General features: G+C 49.4%; 1 protein-coding gene across 7 annotated transcripts in view; it reads right to left on the bottom strand.

The window, feature by feature from the left end:
- Positions 1–15,536, bottom strand: part of LOC125632971 (zinc finger protein 783) — a 64,346-nt gene that overhangs the window by 4,797 nt on the left and 44,013 nt on the right. For 2 of the 7 annotated variants that reach the window (XM_048841987.2, XM_075124666.1), the window contains exons 1-3: positions 13,667–13,783; positions 6,603–6,989; positions 388–511 (exon numbers count right to left, since the gene is read on the bottom strand). In XM_048841987.2, the coding sequence (XP_048697944.2) occupies positions 388–511; positions 6,603–6,989; positions 13,667–13,768 (613 nt within the window). In that variant the 5' untranslated portion in view covers positions 13,769–13,783. Of the gene's footprint in view, positions 1–387; positions 512–6,602; positions 6,990–7,081; positions 9,395–10,463; positions 10,642–11,230; positions 11,366–13,666; positions 13,784–15,536 lie in introns of those variants that run through there. The other 5 variants (XM_048841986.2, XM_048841982.2, XM_075124668.1 and 2 more) reach the window with 5 other exon arrangements.

The raw sequence follows: 15,536 nt of genomic DNA, 5'->3' as shown, positions 1-15,536 counted from the left end.
ACACACCCTTTATGCAGCAGAATTTACCACACCACACACAGCATCCAATTAGCAAGTTGCAGGTGAGTGCATCGATGCCAACAGGAGTTATACTAGTGTTCAAGTCAGCGCCAGATCAAAACCAGGCCCACAGAACACGAACGGTTTTCCACATTCGAGGGCTGAGCCTATGAGCAAATACAACTGCTATTCACGTCTCGAGAACACTGAACACGGACCACCGCCACCACGCTGTGCATCGGCTTTCTGTCATGACAAAACTGAATGCACGCAGGCAGGTGTGCACAGCCACCAGAACTCACAGGAGTTTGAGAACAGCCCTCAGCTGGAGGAGTCCAGCCAAGAAGTCAAGCATTTTCTAATAAATAAGTGAAAAACGTTCCTTACCCAGTGAGATCATATATTCATAATTCCCCTTCATCACATTCTTGTACAGCTCCTTCTGCCAGTCTTCTAAGTTCTCCCACTCCTCCTGGGAGAAGACGGCGCTGTCATCAAATATCACCGGCACCTGACACCAAACATTCACTTAGCACCTTGCTTTAAATCACATCTCTTACACTTGTGTCACTAATATATGAAATAGATAGGGAGTGCCTAAAAAAGGCAACTAGATTTAATGGAGAAGATGGGCATTTTTTAAACACACTGTTTATGTTATAATTTAATGTTTATTATATTTGAAAGAACAATAGTAAAATGATGCAACGAATGAAAACAAAAGGGGACAGTATTCATTGACGGGGAGAAGCAAAGGAATACAGTTTGTATTGCAATGTCACAGAATGAAAGCTGAGTTACAATGAGACTATCAAAAGCCAGAAGTGTCCCATTTAATACCATTACGCGATAAGATTCCGGCTGCACTAATCATGGAGCAATATTGCTTCCCCTTTAACAAGCATTTTTCTTCAATATTTTAAAGTTTATGGTCAGAAAGATACAGGGCCAGATTCAGATCTGTTTCACTGGTGTGAATCTAGAGCAACACCATTGAGTTACTCCAGCTTTACTCCAAGGCAATGGAAAAATATGCCTTGTTTTGTGGAAAGTAACCAATTCGTCTCCAGTTGCATTCCACAAAAAGAACAGAAGTATTTGTGGCACCTTAAAGACGAACAAATTTATCAGAGCATAAGCTTTTGTGGGCTACAGCCCACTTCATCGGATGCATAGAATGGAACATACAGTAAGAAGATATATATAGATACACACACACACACACACACACACACAGAGAAGGTGGAAGTTGCCATACAAACTGTAAGAGGCTAATTAATTAACATGAGCTATTATCAGCAGGAGAAAAAAACTTTTGTAGTGAAAGCTGCTTTACAGCACAATAAGGTGCTGAGTTTTGAGTTATTAAAAACGTATTGGAAACACTTTTTCTACAACATCTGCACACTGCACTCAGACATTACACAATGGGCACGAATATGAGAACCTGGGTATGCTGCTATACATCACAACAATCCAAGCGGTAACACTGGGAGCGGAAGAGGGATTATTTAGCTTGGTGTAGGAATGAATTGTGAACGGAGGAGAAGCCAGAGACGACATCATCAGCGTCAGAGGGATGGTAAGGAAAAGGGACTCACTATTAATGTTCATTCAAAAATAATTCCCCTTGCTTTGGATGAGGAAGGACTACCGTAGGTCTGACCAGTGCAACACAGGGCACCTTTGACATATCTTTATTTGAGAAGTCAGTCTCTGTATATCATCATCTGCAGGAAGTCTTCTAGAGACCATTTAGGGGATCACAGTTCAGAGATAAACTGCAGAACACAAAATGTCTGCCTCTGGCTGTACAGACAGGCCTCAGTACAGGGAACAAGGGAAACTGAGTCTGGACGTACCCATATTGACGTCTTTCAAAGCTACGAGAGCTAGACGCACTCAGGGCAGGGTCACTGGGAGGGATAAAGGGACTGGATCATAGGCTGGGGGAGGAGCGGGGGCAGAGAAGACAGTCTCCTGGAGGAACAACTACGACCTGAAGCACTGCTACCAGCACTCTACCACCAACGGCTGATCTTAGAAACCTACCCTTCCCTGGGAGCAGCACAGCTCCTGGCACAGGACTGAGCGTAAGAGCTTCTCTCCTTTCCGAAGCATGTTCAAGAACAAAGGCCCCTCTCCTCCCAAGAGAGGATAAACTCGCCCCAACAGCCAGCACAAGAGGGCTGCAGTGGGACTGGGGATTCTCCTGGTAAGAGCCCCAGATGGATGTTACAGGACAAGTTCTAGGCAACTATCCAATGAACCCTCCAGACCTAATGAGACTAGCTAACGCTAGGGGCTAATCAATGCACTACCTCTATTCAAACCATTTTGCAACGGGGAATTAAAGTGCCCCTGGATCAGAAATATGAAAAATCTAGGACTATCAATTAATTGCAGTTAACTCAAGGCAAATTAACTTGATTAAAAAAATTAATCACAATTAATCAGTTTTAATCACACTGTTAAACAGCAATAGAATACCAACTGAAATTTATTATATATATTTTTGGATGTTTTTCTACATTTTCAAATACATTGATTTCAATTACAACTCAGAATACAAAGTGTAGAGTGCTCACTTTCTATTTTATTACAAATATTTGCACGGTAAAAAAGAAATAGTATTTTTCAATTCAACTCATACAAGTACTGTAGTGCAATCACTTTATCGTGAAGGTGCAACTTACAAATGTAGAATTATTTTGTTACATAGCTGCACTCAAAAACAAACCAATATAAAACTTTACAGCCTACAAGTCCACTCAGTACTACTTCTTGTTCAGCGAATTGCTAAAACTAAACAATTTGTTTACATTTACTGGAGATAATGCTGCTCGCTTCACATTTACAATGTCACCTGAAAGTGAGAACAGGCATTTGTATGGCACTTTTGTAGCCAGCATTGTAAGGTATTTATGAGCCAGATCTGCTAAACTTTCGTATGCCCCTTCATGCTTCAGCCACCATTCCAGAGGACATGCTTCCATGCCGATGACGGGTTCTGCTCAATAACGATCCCAAGCAGTGCAGACTGACTCATGTTCATTTTCATCATCGGAGTCAGATGCCACCAGCAGAAGGTTGATTTTCTTTTTTGGTTGTTCGGGTTCTGTAGTTTCCGGTTCCATCACCTCTGACCAGGTCCTGGTAGAAGTCTCCGGAACAGAGCTAGGCGGGATGGCTGGTTTAGCCTGGCTGCGGGTGACCATTCCCACCCTCTTGGCTAGCTTCACATGATTGGCCAAGTCTTCCCCCAACAGCATGGGGATGGGATAAGCATCATAGACTGGACCGGCAACTTGGCTGTAGGCAAGTCAAAAGAGTTTGACTTGAAGGGTTGAATTGTCACTTGGACCTCTGGGTCGATTAAATTGGGGTCCACTAAGGAAGCGTGGATAGCCAACACTTGTGCTCTGGCATCCCTCCACGCAGTGACCTTCTTCCCACCTACACTCACAGTTTCCCTCCGCTTGGAGGGTATCTGGGAGGCATCTGGGCCTGAGGACCTTTGGTGGGACCTCGGTGCAATGAACTGTAACCTATTGGGGTTCTTGGGGCAGTTGGCCTTTACATGCCCTGACTCGTTACATTTAAAACATCGCCCAGCTGACTGGTCACTGGGGCAAGGTGGGTTGCTGGAGAACGGTGTGGTGAGACGATAAGGTGTCTGGGGTTTTTCTTGGGGGGTAGTCGGGGCTTTGGGTTGCCCCCGGTAGTAGGGTGTGGTCTGAGAGTGTCCCTTCTGGTATCCGCTCAAACTGCGACCAGGGTTGTTTCTCTCTCCTCCCTCCACCCGTTTTGTTCCAGTTTGCCCCGCCTCTCTGGTGGTCTGGGACTGCTCGTATTGATCAGCATAAGAAGCGAGACTTCCTGCTGAGTCCATTTTCTTATCCCATAAACACAGTTTTATATCATCCTGGACCTATTCAGCAATTGCTCCTGTATCATCAAATCCCGCATTCCTCCAAAGCTAGTTACTTCCCGTCCTTTGAGCCATTTATCAAACAAATCTGTCATCTGGTTTACATAAACCACATTACTTAGTCCAGACCCTCTCTTAAAGGCTCTAAATTTTACTCTGTAAGTTTCAGGTGTAACTTGAAATTGTTTTAAAACCAAATCCTTAAATTTATCATAGTCACAAGCCTCATCAATAGGCATCTTATTGAATATGTCCAGAGCTCTTCCAGTCAATTTTGCGACCAATGTGGTCATCTTGGGAGCGTCAGGAATTTTATGGAGTGTGCACAGTCTCTCAAAGGTGAGAAAATATTCAGCAATATCACTGGATTCATCATACTGTGGACATAGTCGCTCCCATTTGTGGATTTGTTGGGTAAGGATTGTTAGGGTTATTCGGTATATTCTGCTGAGCCCTTGACTTCTCTATCTCCAGTGCATGCTTCCTCTCTCTTTCCCTCTCCTCCATTTCTTTTTCTTTTGTCTCTATTTCTTTTGCTTTTGCCTCCATAGCTCTCTGGTGGGCAGCCTCCGCTGCCTCCTTAGTTCTCTGGTGGGCAGCCTCCTTATTGAGTAGTTTTAATTCGACCAGTCTCTGGTGTTCCTTTTCTCCCTCTTCTGCTTCCAGTCTAGCTATCTCCAGTTTCTGTTGGGCATTGCTTTCTGTCATCTTAGCCTCTCTGTTTTTAACCTACCTATACCCGAGAGTTAGAAAGAAAAAAAAACTTGGCTTGTAAAATTTACTGTGCTGTAGCCTGATACCTTTGCCTCTGATAGCTGTTCCCAGCCTACAGAAAAATCCTTTTGCTATGGAGCTGCTCTGTCCCCAAGCAAAGAGACAGAACCTGCAGCTGTAATCACCTTTTTAAAAACCTTTTAAAATCCTGCTGTGCTTCTGGTTCAAAATGATCCCACCGCTCTGCCACCATGTCAAGGTTCCTTCCCCACTCTGAACTCTAGGGTACAGATTTGGGGACCCGCATGAAAGACCCCCTAAACTTATTTCTACCAGCTTAGGTTAAAACTTCCCCAAGGTACAAAGTCTTTGCCCTTGGATTAGGTAAAAGGCTGCCACCACCAAGTGTTTTAGACAAAGAACAGGGAAAGGACCACTTGGAGTTCCTATTTCCCCAAAATATCCCCCCAAGCCCTATACCCCCTTTCCTGGAGAGGCTTGAGAACAAACAAGATGAGCACAAACCTCTTGGATTTTTAAGACACAAAAAACCCCATCAGATTCTTAAAAATCATGTCAATTTTAATAATAAATAATCAATAATAATAATAATAATAATAATCAATTTTAATAATAAAAATTATTAGAAGAACAAAAAAAAACAAAAACGATACGAGAACAACTCTGTAAGATCAGAATGGAAGATAATCTTACAGGCAATCAGATTCAAAACACAGAGAATCCCTCTAGGCAAAACCATAAGTTACAAAAAGACACAAAAACAGGAGAACACATTTCCTCCAGCACAGCGAATTAACAAGCCAAAACAAAGAAACCCTAATGCATTTTCTAGCTAGATTACTTACTAACTTTACAGGAGTTGAAGGGCTTGCATCCTTGATCTGTTCCCATGAAAGGTATCACACAGACAAAACTCTTTCCCCTCCCCTCCAGATTTGAAAGTATCTTGTCCCCCCGTTGGTCATTTTGGGTCAGGTGCCAGCGAGGTTACCTTAGCTTCTTAACCCTTTACAGGTGAAAGGATTTTGCCTCTGGCTAGGAGGGATTTTATAGCACTGTATACAGAAAGGTGGTTACCCTTCCCTTTATATTTATGACAAGTACCTTGTTTGCATTTTGCCATATCTGCAGTGAAAGTGTTCTTAAATCAAACAACATGTGCTGAGCTGTCATCTGAGATTGCCATAACACAAAACATATGGTAGAATGTGGGTAAAACCACAGAGCAGAAGACGTACAATTCTCCCCCAAGGAGTTCAGTCACAAATTTAATTAACACATTGTTTTCTTAACAAGCATCATCACCATGGAAGCATGTCCTCTGGAATGGTGGCTGAAGCATGAAGGGGCATATGAATATTTAGCAGATCTGGCACGTAAATTCCTTGCAATGCCAGCTATAAAAGTGCCATGCAAATGTCTGTTCTCGCTTTCAGGTGACACTGTAAATAATAAGCAGGCAGGATTATCTCCCATAAATGTAAACAAACCAGTTTAGCTACTGGTTGAACAAGGAGGACTGCGTGGACTTGTAGGCTCTAAAGTTTTACATTGTTTTGTTTTTGAGTGCAGTTATGTTAAAAAATATTCTACATCTGTAAGTTGCGCTTTCACAATAGACTGCACTACAGACTTGTATGAGGTGAACTGAAAAATACTATTTCTTTTCGTGTTCTTTTTACAGGGCTAATATTTGTAATAAAAATAATATAAAGTGAGAACTGTGTACACTGTATTCTGTGTTGTAACTGAAATCAGTATATTTGAAAATGTAGAAAACATTCAAAAATATTTAAATAAGAGGTATTCTATTATTGTTTAAAAGTGCGATTAATCGCAATTATTTTTTTTAACCGTTTGACAGCCCTAGAAAAATCCCTTTGTTACCCAATACAGGCTCAGCCTTTACTTCCTGTACTAACTGGGGTACAATTACCTTTGGGACTTCTCCATTAACACCAGGAGGAAGCCTCAGGATCCAGAAGTTCCTGTTCTTCAGCAGGTTCTCCATGTTCTCCAGTCTCCTCTGCAGCAGCCCATACTCCTGGATCAGAGTTCCCAGCGCAGTCCACTTACTCTCCAGCTGGTTTCCAAACTCCAACTCTGTTTTCTCACACTCGAATATTTTCTTCTCAGCCGTCCCAGTTCTCCCCTCCAGACTCAGCAACCGTGTGGCAAACGAATCCACCTTTCTCTCCACAGCTTGGATGGCAGCCACTAGGGTCCACATCGAAATCTCTGCTGTCTGCACACACATGCATTCAGGGACACCGGGGGGCTGGGAAGACATCAGGCGCTGTGACTCTGCATCCCATTCCTGAGCCTGTTTGCAAGGAGAGAGACGGGAAATGGAGCTAGAGCCACGTTTCCATCTGGCAAAGTTAGATACAGAGAAACCGCACAAGAGCCGCTCACATGCTGAAGACTCCTCCGCACTGTGCAATCTTTACTCCGACAGCGCCGCTGTCCTGATGTGAGAAATGACATCTTCTGACATCTTTATTAGAATTATAAACTTGAAATGAGGCCCATAAAAGGTTCAACTGCCCTGGGCTGACATGTGACATGAATATTAGCTACCCAGCTATTTTCTTCTGAAATTAGTGCTGTGAAGATCTGAAGCGAACTTTGTCAACAAAGCGTCACGCACCCTAGACAGAACTTTATACCCAGACAGAGGAGGTTTAAGGGCTGCCTCCAGCTTGCAATCGAGTCAGTTTCTAAAGTGAGAGTTAAGACTACCATCAGCTCTTACAACGGCCCTTTAATTAGCCTGCTAGTTTCGATGATCACACACTCCTAATTTCTGTTAAATGTTTCTCGTCCCTGTTGCTGTGTGAAAGACCCAGACAGAGTGAAAATGCCTACATGAAGGGATGTCAAATGCCCAGTGTAAACAAACAAAGAAAAGAACCTATCATTTTCCTCTAATTTCCTTCTGTTATAGTCTTTTTTGCTGTTACTTGTAACACTATTAGTGATTTTAAGTTGACGTCCCCTTGAAGTTTGCAGATGCCATGTTGGGTAAGTTCATGTTGCTATAGCTGCTGCATGAGAGATGCAAAAAATAGTTTTTGTGAAATACAAACAAGCGTGTACACACTGTACAAATAAAAAGTTGTTTTAAAAGCAGTTTTGGAGGCGGCCAAACTCTCTGCATGCTGGTGGCTTGATCATTTTCCATTCAAAATGCCAAGTTCATTTATTTGGAAGAAGCTAGTGTAATGTAGCTCTCCTACTGGCAGTCACAACCCAGTGGATTCTGGTCATACAGGAATCTACAGCGCTTTCCTGCCAACCAGGAGATACTGACTGGTGTACTGGGAACCACAGAGTAAGAAGCTCTGCGTTTTTCACTGAATATATTTATGCACACTTTTGACACTTACGCACTGAGTGGTCCCTCAAATTCGCAGGAACGATTCAGACGTGTAAAGTTACTCACATGAATAAGTGTCACTTTCATTCCTGCAGACTATGATCCTTTACTGCAAGTCAGGCATGCAGTTCTAGTTCATTTCATTCATAGCTTAAGCTACTAAAGGGCAATGATGCCTGACAAAGTTTTGTCACTGACATGACCTCTCATGAGAGAGCCACAGGAATAACGTACAAGCAATGGAGGTGGTGTCATCTTTAAAACAGTGTCAGACACTAGAGGAATGAGACAAAACCGTACAGCAAAAAGGATCTATTTTAAAATGAAGAATCAGTGATGGTCAGAAGCTAGGCTGCCTTTTCAAAACTGATAACCCTTACACAAAACGGCCAAATGTGAGACAAAGATTATCTTTGTATGCAGCTCAGAGGTAAGCAGCAAAAAAAGGCATGAGGCCTTGTCCACACGGGAAAGTTTGACCAGTTATACTGGTATAGGTATACTGGTATAACACCTTACACCCCCACCCCGCCCCCATGTGGACACACTCATTCTGGTGCAACAGTACCTTTTCTCAGTTTAGAATCATAGCGTTTAAGGTCAGAAGTGCCCACCAAACCATTTAGTCTGTCACAGGCCACCAACCCCAGCCAGCACCCTCACACTAAACCCAGCAAGTGAAATTGGACCAAAGTCATACAGCCCACAAGACGCTAGTCTATTAACCCCTTCCCAAGCAACATAACTAGGCTGGTTTAAATTCATACCTTAGCGGCTTATACACACACACAAAAAAAATCTCTCTCGTGTAGACCACCTGAGTCCTTAACACCCAAATCCTACACAGTGAAGGAGAATTTAGCTCATCAGAAGCTTGGAGCTTGTTTTCTACCGGCCCAATCCAATGCATCATCCCCCACATATAGTTTACTCAGGATATTCCACACATATTTGTTCACTGCCAGGATCAGTATTCCAATAACTGCCTAGAGGTCCCAACCACAGTCAAGGCCCCATTGTTAGTAATATTCCTGTAGCGTCGTAGAGCCCCAGTTATGGACCAGGACTCCGTTGTGCTATGCCTCAAAGAGTTTACAGTCTGAAGTATAAGCCAAGAGACAACAGATGGAGACTGGCAGAGACATGGGGGAGTACAAGGAGACAATGGGACAGTACTGGTCAGCATGGTAGGCCGTGGGCTCTGCACACCAGTAAAGATCACCTAACCACGGTGAAGTTTTTTGTAGGCCTGGTAGCTTAGTGGATGTTTGGGAGAAGCTATCCGAAGCATGAGGGGCAGCAAGGGGAAAAGCAGATAGGTTTGCAAATCTAACCACTGGGCAACAGTGGCTGGCACTGACCTTGAAGTGGATGGGGAGGATGGGGCTAGGCTGTCAAGATCCTTGAAAGTGAAGATAAATAGCTTCTGTTTGCTGAGCTGGAGAAGAGGGAATGAATAGGCAGCAGATTTAAAACAAACAAAAGGAAGTATTTTTTCACACAATGCACAGCTAACCTGTGGAACTCCTTGCCAGAGGATGTTGTGAAGGCCAAGACTATAACAGGGTTCAAAATGGAACTGGACAAGTTCATGCAGGATAGGTCCATCAATGGCTATTAGCCAGGATGGTCAGGGATGGTGTCCCTAGCCTCTGTTTGCCAGAAGCTGGATCACTTGATGATTACCTGTTCTGTTCATTCCCTCTGGGGCACCTGGCTTTGGCCACTGTCAGAAGACAGGATACTGGGCTAGATGGACCCTTGGTTTGACCCAGTGTGGCCGTTCTCACGAGCCAGCGGAAGGATTCAAAGCGGGGAATGACATGTTCAAAGCAACAAGCTATAGAAGTGATCTGGGCAGCAGCTCTCTGAACGGACACAAGCTGGGCAAGGCTGCATTTGCCAAGGCCGGGGGAAGGAGGTTGCAATACCTGAGAGGGGAGCAGATGAGTACTTGGATGAGCGTTTCAGCTGTGTGGCTGGACAGGGAAGGCCGTCTCTTAGCAATGTCATGCAAAAAGAATCAGCAAGATTTAGACGTAGCCTGGATGCGAGGAGGTAGAAATTGATCTGAGTCAAAGATAAGGCCCAGGTTACAGGCCTGAGGGACAGGCAGAACAATGGTGCTGTCCACAACGATCAAGGAAGATGATAGCAGGTAAGACTAAGGGGAAGGGAGAAAGGTTAAGAGCTCTGATTTAGCCATGTTGAGCTTAAGCGGACAGCTAGAAACCCACAAGGAGATGTCCGAGAGACAGGCTGAGAGTTCAGTTTGGCCAGAAGGAGACAGGCCTGAAGCAGGGAGACAGGTCTGTGCGCCATCAGCAGAGAGAGGAGAGCGGATTCCTGTCTCCAGACGAGATTACCCGCCCAAAGATAAGGGGCAGAGGGAGGAGAGACGGGCAGTGTACTGCGCACCGTACAAAGATGTAGCGAGAGCCGGTCCGTGCTGGGAAGAGCTGACGTTGGGAGGAATCAGTGCAGCCGACACCTGCCCAGGCAGTCCCCCAGGGGGGCGAGCAGCCTCCCTGAAGGCGAGGGGGCTCCTTCCACGGCAGAAGTTACGCAAGGCGGAAAGCCTTTCCAGGACCAGGACCTAAACAGACCAGACCTATCAAGGAGGAGAGAAAAGCGCCCCCCACCCCCACGACAGCGAACACGGGGACGCTTGGCAGGCGAAATCCAGCGGCCCCACCCCCGCTCCCCCTTTCCCCCCACCCCACTCCCGCCCCCGCTCCCCCTTTTCCCCCCACCCCACCCCACTCCACCCCCGCTCCCCCTTTCCCCCCACCCCACCCCACTCCCGCCCCCGCTCCCCCTTTCCCCCCACCCCACCCCACTCCACTCCACCTCCGCTCCCCCTTTCCCCCCACCCCACCCCACTCCACTCCACCTCCGCTCCCCCTTTCCCCCCACCCCACCCCACTCCACCCCCGCTCCCCCTTTCCCCCCACCCCACCCCACTCCCGCCTCCGCTCCCCCTTTCCCCCCACCCCACTCCCGCTCCCCCCACTCCACCCCCGCCCCCGCCCGGCGCTGCACACTCCTTAGTCACCGCGAGGGGGCGCTCGAGGACAGTCATGAATCCAGGCGGGAAGAGGCGGGGCGGGGGGCTGGAGCGACGCCGCAGCCCGGCCCCCGAGACAAAGCCACGTCACGGCCCCGCTACCGAGCCGGGCCCTTACCTGGGCAGCGGCCCGCTCGGCCATGGCCCCCCCGGGCGGGGCTGCTCCCGCGGGCCCGGCCCGGCCGAGCCCCGCTCCCGCTGCGGGCTGGGCAGAGTCCCGGCGCCGCCTCGCCACGGGCCGGCCCCGCTGCCAGGCGCCGCGCAGTGCATGCCGGGAGCCGGCGCCGGCAGCGCCCCCTGGCGGCCCTGGGGGGAGCAGCCCCGTTCGCGCGGCAGAGGGCAGCTGGGCCCCACCCCCCGCCTCGCTGGGCCCCACTCCCACAAAAACCCCCCACCCCACTCCTCTCCCCCCTCCCACATTCTCTGCCCCCACCCCGCTCCCCACCCCCACCTCTATCCTCCTCATTCCCCTGCCCCACCCCACTCCCACCCCCCACATTCCCTGCCCCCACCCCACCCTGCTCCCCACCCCACTCCCACCCCCCCATTCCCTGCCCCCACCCCATCCTGCTCCCCACCCCCACCTCTATCCTCATTCCCCTGCCCCCCCCACTCCCCCCCCCATTCCCTGCCCCCACCCCATCCTGCTCCCCACCCCACTCCCACCCCCCCATTCCCTGCCCCCACCCCATCCTGCTCCCCACCCCACTCCCACCCCCCCATTCCCTGCCCCCACCCCATCCTGCTCCCCACCCCCACCTCTATCCTCATTCCCCTGCCCCCCCCACTCCCCCCCCCATTCCCTGCCCCCACCCCATCCTGCTCCCCACCCCACTCCCACCCCCCCATTCCCTGCCCCCACCCCATCCTGCTCCCCACCCCACTCCCACCCCCCCATTCCCTGCCCCCACCCCATCCTGCTCTCCACCCCCACCTCTATCCTCCTCATTCCCCTGCCCCACCCCACTCCCACCCCCCACATTCCCTGCCCCCACCCCATCCTGCTCCCCACCCCACTCCCACCCCCCCATTCCCTGCCCCCACCCCATCCTGCTCTCCACCCCCACCTCTATCCTCCTCATTCCCCTGCCCCACCCCACTCCCCCCCACATTCCCTGCCCCCACCCCATCCTGCTCCCTACCCCACTCCCACCCCCCACATTCCCTGCCCCCACCCCATCCTGCTCCCCACCCCCACCTCTATCCTCATTCCCCTGCCCCACCCCACTCCCACCCCCCACATTCCCTGCCCTCACCCCATCCTGCTCCCCACCCCACTCCCACCCCCCACATTCCCTGCCCTCACCCCATCCTGCTCCCCACCCCACTCCCACCCCCCACATTCCCTGCCCTCACCCCATCCTGCTCCCCATCCCACTCCCACCCCCCACATTCCCTGCCCTCACCCCATCCTGCTCCCCATCCCACTCCCACCCCCCACATTCCCTGCCCCCACCCCATCCTGCTCCCCACCCCCACCTCTATCCTCCTCATTCCCCTGCCCCACCCCACTCCCACCCCCCCACATTCCCCTTCTCCTGCCCCATTCCACCCACCCACCCACACACACACATTCCCCTGCCCCCTGGAGATGCTCCTTCAGCAGGACCTGGGCACATCAGATCAGTGTGTGTGTACTGCGAGGGGGGGCACCTGCGCCCACCTGACAACTGCTGCGGGCAGGAACCCCACGGGATCACCCATTCTCACCCTCTCCGCCCCACTTTTCAGTCAGTAATTGTTCCTCTTGCCCCATTGTCCTGTGTGGATGCTTGGAGGAGTGGGGGGGAGCTGGGTTGAGGCCACATGTGGCCTGTCTGAATTTGGGGGAGGGGGCAGTGAGCACGCCTGGCTCAGGGGCTCTTTGGTGCACGTGTGGAGTTCTCGGGGTGCTTTCACCAGACCTCCAAGAGCAATCAAGCTGTGCCCCAGTACAGCCCTTGGGAACACCGGCCCCCGGGGTCCACTGGGGTATTGAGCAAGATTAACACTGTTGAAGATGTCATGTGGCCAGGGAGGCTCTGAGCTGCCCAATTTCACCGGCACTGGTTTGGAAACTTCTGGCCTTCGTGCACCGTTGAATGAGATACCAGCTCTATGGGGCTGATCCTGTGAGCCCCACAGGCTGTCCCTGGCCTGGACCTTATCCTGAGTCTCCTTTCCATAAACATGCATACATGCCCGGAGCTGACCCAGCTCTTGAGTTTCTATAAAACCGGGTGGTCTCAAGATACGAGATAACATTCCCAATCCCACTGCCCTTACCCTTGTGAGCCCTCCCACAGAGAAGGACGAGGCTAATCAGGATTACACTGAGTAGGCTTTGGCCCAAGAACGATTAAGAGGCAGACGTGTCAGAGCAGAGGTTTAACGAAGTGAGATTGGAATAAGGTTAGTAATCACAGACACAACTCCACTCACACTGCTGTATCCTGATTAATTATCTTGAATGCACCTATATATGTCGATAGCTGAAAAGACAATTTCTGCCCTCAGCTGCAGCAGCACATCAGGACTGAGGTCACTGAAATCCGTGGGGTTTCTCTGGACTTACCCTGGCGTAACGGCAGAACTTGGTCTCCAGCCAGAACACGTTAGAATACACAGCTCCGTTTCCCACAGCATGCACTTCCGTGGCGAGATGGTGGCGTAGCATGGGAGCGTCTGGGACCCTGAGTAATCAACGCTGACAGAGGATTTCCGCTCGGCATTTTGTCCCTGCTGCTCCTTGTGGTGTCAGCATCTGTCAGTACTGGAGGGCCAGGTTTATCGGAGAGCCGAGAAGTATTTACACATACACTCACGTTGTAGAACAACCCCTAAGGGGCATTTCAAAGCCAACACTTAGTCTCAGGTGGCCAATGAGAAGCAGTTCACAAGGAGTACCCTGCACATAGGGTACTTCGATGCACTATACCAAGTATGTTAGATTTAAATCCAGCAAGGGCTGTTTCTTGTGTATTTCACACCTTTCCTACACTTTACAATGACCCAGCACAAGGGACCAAGCTGCAACTCCGTAACTGAAATAACTGCCTTACTTCCCCCCCCCCCCCGCCGCAAATGTGGCCAACTGCCCCCTGCCCCTCGCAGGTCCGGCACTGAAGGACCCGCGCAGGTCTGACCCGCGCAGGTCTGCAGTTCCCTGCTGAGCCATGACAGCAGCTGGTGTGGAGCTTGGGAAGGATTCTGGGGCACATCTGAGCCCTGAAGACAGATGCCATCTGCTATGTCAGAAGAAACCCTGCTTGCCAGGAGGAGGCCGGATTAGAAAATGGAGGCCAGAAGAGGAAGGAGGTAGGCAGCAATGGAGAAGCTGCTCATAGGTCAGTTGTGCAAATGGCACACTCAGGTACAAGGTCTACTCCATACGCAGAAAACAGGCTCTTTTAATGGAGGGTGTTTGGCCACCTTAACTATACGCGTAGCTGTCAGCTTTGCCTCTTATGTGTCACGTTTTGTGCAAATTACCCTGCAGAGATAACCTTTTGGCCAACCTACAGTAATATTTAATTCGGCCTCTGGTCAGACTTCTGTCCATCTCGGCCCTTAATACAGGGGAGATCAGATAACCCATCCTCCAAGATACAAGAGGAGTGCTCAGCATAGCAGGGAACAATGCGGGGACACAGGAGCTTTGTCACCTTTTCCCTCCCTCCCATGATTCCCAGCGCTCCCAGCACTGTACCAGCCCCCCATGGCTCTGTCCCCACCATGCACTAGCTAAAGGAGTTGGGGGAGCATGTGCTATGTCTTGGAAAGGGCTGGCACAATCCCTTCTCTGGTAGGAAAGGGGATTTTATCTCCACACAGGGAGTCTCAGCTGTGAGCCTGCTGCTGCAGTTAGGTGCCCAAGCCAGGTCAGCCCTTTCTCAAGAAGAAACCAGGAGGAGGAAGAAGTGGTGGCAGCTGTAGGGTATTCCAAGATGGGTCTTGTTAGGGGGCTTATTCCTTCACCCACTTACTTCCCTGGTCCTTCTCGCATGAACAGAGAGCAACAATACCCGAAGTCCAAAGGTGCAAACAATTCGATGTTTATTGGGGTGAACTTCCAGCAAGCATGATTCCAGTTTCCTTCCTTAGTATCCTCCTTCCCAGCTCTGACACCACAGAGCCTTACACCTGTGTCCCTGTTCCCATTCCTACCCTTAGCCAAACATGATTCCAACTTCCTTACTCCCATTCCCTGTTCCCATCTCCCACACCCACCCCCTCCCACACCCACACCCACTCCCACTCACTTCCTCATTGACTACAGATTATATAGTAAAACTTGAGTTCTGCTTAGCTATACCTTAACCAATCATTTTCCTGAAATTTAACTAACCAATCCTAACATATTGTAACATGATTATGTAACCAATTATATCCCACCACCTTAATTAGTTTACACCCAGCAAAATTAATTATACAGCAGACAGGAA

This window comes from Caretta caretta, chromosome 2, assembly GCF_965140235.1.
Source record: "Caretta caretta isolate rCarCar2 chromosome 2, rCarCar1.hap1, whole genome shotgun sequence".
In the NCBI taxonomy this organism is placed as follows: Eukaryota; Metazoa; Chordata; order Testudines; family Cheloniidae; genus Caretta; species Caretta caretta.
This window is presented reverse-complemented; position numbering and strand designations above follow the sequence as displayed.